The sequence below is a fragment of the Ciconia boyciana genome, chromosome 34 (assembly GCF_034638445.1).
Source record: "Ciconia boyciana chromosome 34, ASM3463844v1, whole genome shotgun sequence".
In the NCBI taxonomy this organism is placed as follows: domain Eukaryota; kingdom Metazoa; phylum Chordata; class Aves; order Ciconiiformes; family Ciconiidae; genus Ciconia; species Ciconia boyciana.
In genome coordinates this window covers 242842-253253 of record NC_132967.1, presented here as the reverse complement: position 1 = coordinate 253253, position 10412 = coordinate 242842, and the positions used below count along the sequence as shown (strand labels likewise).

Sequence of the window (10412 nt, the reverse complement as noted above, 5' to 3'; positions counted from 1 at the left end):
TCCCCACGTCCCCCAATGTCCCCACATCCCCCACTGTCCCCCAATGTCCCCGTGTCCCCCAATGTCCCCGTGTCCCCCAATGTCCCCCAATGTCCCCACATCCCCCGATGTCCCCACGTCCCCCGATGTCCCCATGTCCCCCACTGTCCCCCAATGTCCCCACATCCCCCAATGTCCCCACGTCCCCCACTGTCCCCATGTCCCTTACATCCCCATGTCCCCCGATGTCCCCACGTCCCCCACTGTCCCCCACTGTCCCCCCACTGTCCCCATGTCCTCCCGATGTCCCCATGTCCCCCATGTCCCCCACTGTCCCCACGTCCCCCACTGTCCCCCACTGTCCCCCACTGTCCCCATGTCCCCCGATGTCCCCACGTCCCCCACTGTCCCCACGTCCCCCACTGTCCCCCACTGTCCCCATGTCCCCCCCATGTCCCCCCCATGTCCCCAATAAACGTCCCCAACCGCCACCACCGCTCTGGTCTCTCCATGCGGGTCCCCGCGCTACCGGTCACCCTTCCCCTCCCCAACATGGCCGCCCCCACTGGCCGCCGCCATTTTCCTCCTCCCCGCGCAGGCGCCGCCGCCATTTTAAGGGCGGGCACGGGCGGCGGCGGCCATATTGTTTGTGGGCACGGAGAGGGGGAGGGTGGCGGTCCCTTACCCCGGAAGCGGAGGGGGTGTGGCCGGCTTCCGCTTCCGGCTGTGGCGGAGCCAGGCCGGGCTCTTCCGTCGGGGGCAGCGGCCGCGATAACGGGGCGATGGTGAGGCGGGGGGGGGGCACTGGGGTCCCTTTTTGGGGGGTCCTCGGAATTCGGGGTCCCCGGGGCCCTGACACCCCCCGTTCCCCAGGACAGCGAATTCTCGGACGCGGAGGCGGGCCCGGGGGGGGAGGAGAACGCTCCGGTTTACTGCGTCTGCCGCAAACCCGACATCAACTGCTTCATGATGTGAGTGCCGGGGCCCTGGGGGGACACCCCAAATTTCCTACCCCTCCCCCCACCCGCACACCGGGGTGTCCCTGGGTCCCCCTAAACCCCTTAATTCCCCTTGCCCGGATCCCTGGGTCCCCCCCTGAACCCCTTAATCCCCTTCTCTGGGTGCCTGGGTCCCTCCTGCACCCCTCAACCCCCTTCCCTGCACCCCTGGGACCCCCCCAGACCCCTCAACCCCCTCCTCTGGGTGCCCGGGTCCCTCCTGCACCCCTTAATTCCCCCTCTCCATCACCTGGGTCTCCCCCAAACACCTGGGTGCCCCCTGCACCCCTTAACCCCCTTCCCTGCACCCCTGGGTGTCTCCTGAACCCCTGCACCCCTGGGACCCCCCGAACCCCTTAACCCCCTCCTCTGGGTGCCTGGGTCCCTCCTGCACCCCTTAACACCCCCAACCCCTGGGTGTCCCCCAAAAACACCTGGGTCTCCCCTGAACCCCTTAACTCCCTCCTCCAAACACCTGGGTCCTCCCAAACATGTGGGTGCCCCTGCACCCCTGGGTGCCCCTCTGGGCACCCCTGGGTGTCCCCTGAACCCCCCTGCACCCCTGGGTCCCCCCAAACTCCTTAACCCCCTCATGTGGGTGCCTGGGTCCCCCTGCACCCCTTAATTCCCCCATCTGGCTGCCTGGGTCCCCCGAAACACCTGGGTCCCCCTGAACCCCTCAACCCCCTCCTCTGGGTGCCTGGGTGCCCCCCTGCACCCCTTAAACCCCTTCCCTGCACCCCTGGGTGTCCCCTGGGTCCCCCAAACACCTGGGTCCCCCTTAACCCCCTCCTCTGGGTGTCTGTGTCCCCCCGCACCCCTTAATTCCCCCCACCCAATCACCTGGGTCACCCCTGCACCCCTTAACCCCCTTCCCTGCACCCCTGGGTCCCCCCAAACACCTGGGTCCCTCCTTAACCCCTCTTCTGGGTGCCTGGGTCCCCCTGCACCCCTTAAACCCCTTCCCTGCACCCCTGGGTCCCCCAAACCCTGGGTCCCCCCTTAACCCCTTCCTCTGGGCGCCTGGGTCCCCCACACCCCTTAATTCCCCCACCTGATCCTCTGGGTCCCCCTGCACCCCTCAACCCCCTTCTCTGCACCCCTGGGTCCCCCCAGCCCCCTGGGTCCCCCCCAAACCCCTCTGTCCCCCTTAACCCCTTCCTCTGGGCGCCTGGGTCCACCCGCACCCCTTAATTCCCCCACCCGATCCCCTGGGTCCCCCTGCACCCCTTAACCCCCTTCTCTGCACCCCTGGGTCCCCCAAACCCCTGGGTCCCCCTTAACCCCTCCTCTGGGTGCCTGGGTCCCCCCACACCCCTTAATTCCCCCACCCGATCACCTGGGTGCCCCCTGCACCCCTGGGGCCCCCAAACCCCTCAACCCCTCCTTTGGGTGCCTGGGTCCCCCCTGCACCCCTTAAACCCCTTCCCTGCACCCCTGGGTGTCCCCTGGGTCCCCCCCAAACACCTGGGTCCCCCTTTAACCCCTCCTCTGGGTGCCTGGGTCCCCCCGCACCCCTTAATTCCCCCCACCCGATCACCTGGGTGCCCCCTGCACCCCTGGGGCCCCCAAACCCCTCAACCCCCTCCTCTGGGTGCCTGGGTGCCCCCGCACCCCTTAATTCCCCCTCCCCAGACCCCCGGGTGCCCCCGACCCCGGGTGCCCCCAAATCCCTGTCTCCCTCCTTATAAGACTTCCCCAGCCCCTTGGGTGCCTTATGGGGGGGTGTCCCAGATATCGGGGTCCCTTAGGGTGGGGGTTGGGGGGGGGGGGGTTCCCGGTCGCGTGGGTGCCCCGAGTGAGGCGCTCCCCTCCCCCGCAGCGGGTGCGACAACTGCAACGAGTGGTTCCACGGGGACTGCATCAACATCACGGAGAAGATGGCCAAGGCCATCCGGGAGTGGTACTGCCTCCAGTGCCGGGGTGAGCCCGGGGGGGCAGCCCGCTTTGGGGGTCCCCCCCATGCCTGGGATCCTGTTTGGGGGTCCCCCCCATGCCTGGGATTCTTTTTTGGGATCCCCAAGTGCTTGGGATCCTTTTTGGGGGTCCCCCCCAATGCCGGGGATCTTTTTTGGGGGTCCCCAAGTGCTTGGGATCCTTTTTTGGATCCCTAAGTGCTTGGGATCCTTTTCTGGGGTCCCCCTAAGTGCCTGGGATCCTGTTTGGGGGTCCCCCCCAATGCCTGGGATCCTTTTTGGGGATCCCCCCCAATGCCTGGGATCCTTTTTGGGGTCCCCCCCAATGCCAGGGATCCTTTTTGGGGGTCCCCAAGTGCTTGGGATCCTTTTTGGGGGTCCCCAAGTGCTTGGGATCCTTTTTTGGGATCCCTAAAAGCCAGGGATCCTGTTTGGGGGTCCCCCCCAAGTGCTTGGGATCCTGTTTGGGGGTCCCCCCCAAGTGCTTGGGATCCTTTTTGGGGGTCCCCCCCATGTTTGGGATCCTTTTTGGGGGTCCCCCCCATGTTTGGGATCCTTTTTGGGAGTCCCCAAGTGCTTGGGATCCTTTTTTGGGATCCCTAAAGGCCAGGGATCCTTTTTGGGGGTCCCCCCCATGCCTGGGATCCTTTTTGGGGTCCCCCCCATACTTGGGATCCTTTTTGGGGGTCCCCAAGTGCTTGGGATCCTTTTTTGGGATCCCTAAAGGCCAGGGATCCTTTTCTCGGCTCCCCCCCAATGCCTCGGATCCTGTTTGGGGGTCCCCCCATGTTTGGGATCCTGTTTGGGGGTCCCCAAGTGCTTGGGATCCTTTTCTGGGGTCCCCCCCAATGCCAGGGATCCTTTTCTGGGGTCCCCCCCAAGTGCTTGGGATCCTTTTTGGGGGTCCCCAAGTGCTTGGGATCCTTTTTTGGATCCCTAAAGGCCAGGGATCCTTTTTGGGGGTCCCCCCCAAGTGCTTGGGATCCTTTTTGGGGGTCCCCCCCAATGTTTGGGATCCTTTTTTGGGGTCCCCCCATGTTTGGGATCCTTTTTGGGAGTCCCCAAGTGCTTGGGATCCTTTTTGGGGATCCCTAAGTGCCTGGGATCCTTTTTGGGGTCCCCCCCATACTTGGGATCCTTTTTGGGGGTCCCCAAGTGCTTGGGATCCTTTTTTGGGATCCCTAAAGGCCAGGGATCCTTTTCTCGGCTCCCCCCCAATGCCTCGGATCCTGTTTGGGGGTCCCCCCATGTTTGGGATCCTGTTTGGGGGTCCCCAAGTGCTTGGGATCCTTTTCTGGGGTCCCCCCCAATGCCAGGGATCCTTTTCTGGGGTCCCCCCCAAGTGCTTGGGATCCTTTTTGGGGGTCCCCAAGTGCTTGGGATCCTTTTTTGGATCCCTAAAGGCCAGGGATCCTTTTTGGGGGTCCCCCCCAAGTGCTTGGGATCCTTTTTGGGGGTCCCCCCCAATGTTTGGGATCCTTTTTTGGGGTCCCCCCATGTTTGGGATCCTTTTTGGGAGTCCCCAAGTGCTTGGGATCCTTTTTGGGGATCCCTAAGTGCCTGGGATCCTTTTTGGGGTCCCCCCCATACTTGGGATCCTTTTTGGGGGTCCCCAAGTGCTTGGGATCCTTTTTTGGGATCCCTAAAGGCCAGGGATCCTTTTCTCGGCTCCCCCCCAATGCCTCGGATCCTGTTTGGGGGTCCCCCCATGTTTGGGATCCTTTTCTGGGGTCCCCCCCAAGTGCTTGGGATCCTTTTTGGGGGTCCCCAAGTGCTTGGGATCCTTTTTTGGGATCCCTAAAGGCCAGGGATCCTTTTTGGGGGTCCCCCCCAAATGCTGGGGATCCTTTTTGGGGGTCCCCCCATGCGGGGGATCCTTTTTGGGGTCCCCCCGCCGTGTGGGTGCCTCTTTGGGCAGGATTTTGGGGGAGTTTGGGTTGATTTGGAGAGCGAGAAATGGGGGGCGGGGAGGGGTTTTGGGGGTCCCGGGTGTCGGGGTCCCCTTTGGGGTGGGGGAGAGGTGGGGGTTGGGCTCCCTCTTTGGGGGGGCTGGATAACCGGGTGCCCTTTTAGGGGGCTTGGGGGGCCTGGGTGCCCCCTGGGTGCCTGGGTCCCCTCTTGGGTGCCCCCCCTCCTTGGGTGCCTGGGTGCCCCCCCGCCTTGGGTGCTGGGGTTTGCCCCCACCCCCTTGGGTGCCCCCTCCCCCACCCTGGGTTTCCCCCCATGTTGGGTGCTTGGGTGCTTCCCCCTCCCTTGGGTGCTTGGGTGCTTCCCCCCCACCTTGGGTGCCCCCCCCCCCCTGGGTTTCCCCCCCCTTAGGTGCCTGGGTCCCTCCTCTTGGGTGCTTGGGTGCTGCCCCCCCCGGGTTCCCCCCTCCCCTTAGGTGCCTGGGTCCCCCTCTTGGGTGCTCCCCCCCGGGTTCCCCCGCCTCTTGGGTGCCCCCCACCCCGGGTTCCCCCCCGTTGGGTGCCTGGGTCCCCCGCTTGGGTGCTCCCCCCGGGTTCCCCCCCTTCTTGGGTGCCCACCCCCACCCCGGGGTTTCCCCCCTTGGGTGCCTGGGTCCCCCCCCTTGGGTGCCTGGGTCCCCCCTCTTGGGTGCCTGGGTCCCCCTCCTTGGGTGCCTGGGGTTTGCCCCCTTCCCCCACCTTGGGTGCTGGGGTTTGCCCCTCCCCCCCTTGGGTGCTGGGGTTTGCCCCCTTCCCCCCCTTGGGTGCCTGAGTGCTCCCCCCGGGTTTCCTCCCCTCTTGGGTACTTGGATCCCCCCCCTTGGGTGCCGGGGTCTCCCCCCATCTTGGGTGCGAGGGTCCCCCCTGGGTGCCTGGGTGCCCCTCACCCCCTTCCCCCCCCAGAGAAGGACCCCACCCTGGAGATCCGTTACCGGCACAAAAAATGGCGGGAAAAAGAACGGGAGCACGAGGCGTCAAGGCCCAGGAGCTGGCGCTGGAGCAGGGCCGGGCCGCCAAGGTGGGACCCCGACATCGGGGGGGCACCCCAACATCGGGGGGCACCCAACATCGGGGGGGACCCCGGCGTCCGGGAGGCGACCCCGACACGCGGCAGGGGGGGACCCGGGACGCATCGGGACGGGGCTGGGTTGGCGTGAGCGGGGTGCTGGATGCCGGGGGTCATTTTGGGTGCCCCCTCCCCAGACCCCTGGGTGCCCCCCAAACTCTTGGGTGCCCCCCCCAAACTCCTGGGTGCCCCCTACCCCGCAGATCAAGCGGTCGGCACGCATGTGCGGGGAGTGCGAGGCGTGTCGGCGCCCCGAGGACTGCGGGCAGTGCGATTTCTGTCGCGACATGAAGAAATTCGGGGGCCCAAACAAGATCCGGCAGAAGTGCCGGCTGCGGCAGTGCCAGCTGCGCGCCCGTGTGAGTAGCGTGTGCTTGGCGTGTGCTTGGCGTGTGCTCGGCGTGTGCTCGGCGTGGGGTTAGCGAGCGCTGCGTGCGGCCTTGGCGTGGTTTTAGTACGCGTTTGGCGTGGGCTTCGTCGGGCGTTTGGGGAGTTGGTGTGGCCTTGGCGTGTGGCCTTAGCGTGTGCTTGGCGTGTGCTCGGCGTGGGGTTAGCGAGCGCTGCGTGCGGCCTTGGTGTGGTTTTAGTATGTGTTTGGCGTGGGCTTCGTTGGGGGTTTGGGGGCTTGGCGTGGCCTTAGTGTGTGCTTGGCGTGTGCTTGGTGTGTGCTTGGTGAGCGCTATGTGTGGCCTTAGTGTGGTTTCAGTATGGGCTTGGTGTGGGTTTAGCATGGCCTTGGCGTGTGCTTGGCGTGTGCTCGGCGTGGGGTTAGCGAGTGCTGCGTGCGGCCTTGGCGTGGTTTTAGTACGCGTTTGGCGTGGGCTTCGTCGGGCATTTGGGGAGTTGGTGTGGCCTTGGCGTGTGGCCTTAGCGTGTGCTTGGCGTGTGCTCGGTGTGGTGTTAGCGAGCGCTGCGTGCGGCCTTGGCGTGGTTTTAGTATGTGTTTGGCGTGGGCTTCGGGCATTTGGGGGCTTGGCGTGGCCTTAGCGTGCGCTTGGTGTGTGCTTGGTGTGGGGTTGGTGAGTGCTATGTGTGGCCTTAGCGTGGTTTTAGTATGGGCTTGGCATGGGTTTAGCATGGCCTTGGCGTGTGCTCGGCGTGGGGTTAGCGAGCGCTGCGTGCGGCCTTGGCGTGGTTTTAGTATGTGTTTGGCGTGGGCTTCGTTGGGCGTTTGGGGGTTTGGCGTGGCCTTAGCGTGCGTTTGGCGTGTGCTTGGTGAGTGCTATGTGTGTGTTTAGCGTGGTTTTAATATGGGCTTGTCGTGGGTTTAGCATGGCCTTAGCGTGTGCTTGGCGTGTGCTCGGCGTGGGGTTAGCGAGCGCTGCGTGCGGCCTTGGCGTGGTTTTAGTATGTGTTTGGCGTGGGCTTCGTTGGGCGTTTGGGGGCTTGGCGTGGCCTTAGCGTGCATTTGGCGTGTGCTTGGTGAGCACTATGTGTGGCCTTAGCGTGGTTTTAATATGGGCTTGGCGTGGGTTTAGCATGGCCTTAGTGTGTGCTTGGCGTGTGCTCAATGTGGGGTTAGTGAGTGCTTTATGTGGCCTTGGTGTGATTTTAGTATGTGTTTGGGGAGTTGGCGTGGGGATGGCGTGTGCTTAGCGTGTGCTTGGTGTGTGCTGGGGTTTTGGTGTGGTTTTGGGGGGGGTGTCCTTGACGTGTCCCCGTGTCCTTGACGTGTCCCTGACGTGTTTCTGCGTCACCTTGCACCCTGTCCCTGTGTCACCCTGACCCGTGTCCACGACGTGTCCCCATGTGTTCTCATGTCACCGGCATGTCCCCCACGTGTCCCCACGTCACCCTGTCCCGTGTCCCTGACGTGTCACAGGTCCCCAACGTGTCCCCACGTCACCCTGTCCCGTGTCCCTGACGTGTCACAGGTCCCTAACGTGTCCCCACGTCACCCTGTCCCGTGTCCCTGACGTGTCCCAGGTCCCTAACGTGTCCCCACGTCACCCTGTCCCGTGTCCCTGACGTGTCACAGGTCGTTAACATGTTTCCATGTCTGTCCCTGTGTCCTTGTCCTATGTTCTTAACATGTCCCCGTGTCCCTCTCATGTGTCCCATGTCCCTGACGTGTCCCCACGCCATCCCCTTCCCCAACCCCCCCACATCCCGTGTCCCTGGCGTGTCCCTGTGTCCCCATGTCACCTGTGTCCCTAACATGTCCCTAACGTGTTCCCTGTCTTGTGTTCCTGATGTGTCCCCATGCCATCCCCTCTTGTCCCCCATGTGTCCCCGTGTCCCTGACGTGTCCCCGTGTCCCTGACGTGTCCCCGTGTCCCTGACGTGTCCCCGTGTCCCTGTGTCCTTGTTCCGTGTCCCATGTCCCTGACACGTCCCCGACACGTGCCCTGTTCCATGTCCCTGATGTGTCCCCACACCATCCCCTCCCCCGTCCCCCCCACATCCCATGTCCCTGGCGTGTCCCCGTGTCACCCATGTCCCCAACGTGTCCCCACGTCCCTGTGTCCCATGCTCCTAACGTGTCCCCGTGTCCCTAACATGTCCTATGTCCCTGACATGCCCCTGTCCCGTGTCCCTGACGTGTCCCCACGCCATCCCCTCCCCCATCCCCCCCACATCCCACGTCCCTGGTGCGTCCCCGCGTCACCCATGTCCCTGGCGTGTCCCCGTGTCCCTGGTATGTCCCTGACGTGTCCCCACGCCATCCCCTCCCCCACCCCCCATCCCATGTCCCTGACGTGTCCCTATGTCCCCACGTCGCCCATGTCCCTGGCGTGTCCCTGACGTGTCCCGTGTCCCTGATGTGTCCCTGTGTCACCCATGTCCCTGGCATGTCCCTGACGTGTCCCTGTGTCACCCATGTCCCTGGCATGTCCCTGACGTGTCCCCATACCATCCCCTCCCCCACCCCATCCCATGTCCCTGACGTGTCCCTGTGTCCCCGCGTCACCCGTGTCCCTGGCGTGTCCCTGATGTGTTTCTGTGTCCCTGTGTCACCCGTGTCCCTGATGTGTCCCTGGCGTGTCCCCATGTCCCTGGCATGTCCCCACACCATCCCCTCTCCCACCTCCTCATCCCATGTCCCTGACGTGTCCCTGTGTTCCCGCATCACCCATGTCCCTGGCATGTCCCCAATGTGTTCCTGTGTCTCCCGTCACCCGTGTCCCTGGCGTGTCCCCATGTCCCTGGCGTGTCCCCATGTCCCTGACGTGTCCTGTGTCCCCGATGTGTCCCCACACCATCCCCTCCCCCACCCCATCCCGTGTCCCTGACACATCCCTGTGTCCCCGCGTCACCCGTGTCCCTGTGTCCCCATGTCACCCGTGTCCCCACCCTGTCCCTGACGTGTCCCTCCCCCCCCAGGAGTCCTACAAGTACTTCCCCACCTCGGTGAGTCCCCGGCCGCCTCGGTCCCTTCTGGGTGGGGGAGGGGGGGTGGTGGGTGTCACCGGGTGGGGGAGGGGCGCCCCACCCACCTGGGTCCCCTCTGGGTCCCCCAAACGCCTGCGTCCCCCCAGGGTGGGGGTTGATGTCACCTCCCCGCACGCCTGCGGGGGTAGGGGGGTCCCTGGGTGCCTTTTGGGGGTCCCTGGGTGCCTTTGGGGGTCCCTGGGTGCCTTTTGGGGGTCCCTGGGTGCTTTGGGGGTCCCTGGGTGCTTTTGGGGGTCCCTGGGTGCCTTTGAGCGGGTCTTGGGTGCCTTTGGGGGTCCCTGGGTGCTTTTGGGGGCTCCCTGGGTGCTTTTGGGGGCTCCCTGGGTGCCTTAGGGGTTGATGTGGGGGGCTACGGGTGCCCCGGTCCCCGCGGGGGCTGCACCGGGGTGGGGGGTGAGGGTGGGGATTCTCATGGGTGCCCCGGCCGCCTGGCTGGGTGCTGACGGGGGGTGGGGGTGTTACGGATCCCTTGGGTGCCCCGGGGGTGGGGGTGCCGGCCGTCTGGGTGGGTGCTGACCCCCCCCCAGCTGGCGCGGGGGCGCGAGGGGGAGCTGGAGCTGCTGAAGGAGCAGCTGGGGGCGGCGGGGCCCCCCGAGAGCCTCTCGGACGAGGAGCTGCCGCTCGACCCCCGGCTCTACCAGGAGCTCTGCGCCGGCGCCTTCGACGAGCACGGCCTGGTGAGTGACCCCCCCTTTTCACCCCCCTTAAACTTCCAGCACCCCCAAATTGTTCCCCCCGCGCCCCAACGCTGCGGGTGGGAGGAGGGATCCCAAATCCCCTTGAACGGCCCCAAAATGGCTCCTGATTCTCGGGGGTGGGGGAGGCTGAATTTGTTCCTCGTTGTCATAAAATGGAGTTGGGGGATTGCAAATTTTCTCAGATTTGCCCCAAAATGGAGGTCAGGGACCCCAAATCCCCCGGGAATCGCCCCAAAATGCCATAAATTTATTATGGGGCCCCAAATCCCCCCGGAATTGCCCCAAAATGGACTTCAGGGACCCCAAATCCCCGGAATTGCCCCAAAATGGACTTCAGGGACCCCAAATCCCCCGGAATTGCCCCAAAATGGACTTCAGGGACCCCAAATCCCTCTGGAATTGCCCCAAAATGGAGG

At 64.7% G+C, this 10412-nt stretch overlaps 1 protein-coding gene across 1 annotated transcript in view; it reads left to right on the top strand.

The window, feature by feature from the left end:
• The first annotated feature begins 691 nt into the window (after nucleotides 1–691).
• CXXC1 (CXXC finger protein 1) overlaps nucleotides 692–10412 on the top strand; it is a 34175-nt gene continuing 24454 nt past the window's right edge. The window contains exons 1-7 of the mRNA XM_072849036.1: nucleotides 692–764; nucleotides 853–950; nucleotides 2800–2900; nucleotides 5743–5841; nucleotides 6080–6264; nucleotides 9230–9256; nucleotides 9826–9975. Coding sequence (XP_072705137.1) covers nucleotides 762–764; nucleotides 853–950; nucleotides 2800–2900; nucleotides 5743–5841; nucleotides 6080–6264; nucleotides 9230–9256; nucleotides 9826–9975 — 663 coding nt within the window. The 5' untranslated portion in view covers nucleotides 692–761. The remainder of the gene's footprint in view (nucleotides 765–852; nucleotides 951–2799; nucleotides 2901–5742; nucleotides 5842–6079; nucleotides 6265–9229; nucleotides 9257–9825; nucleotides 9976–10412) is intronic.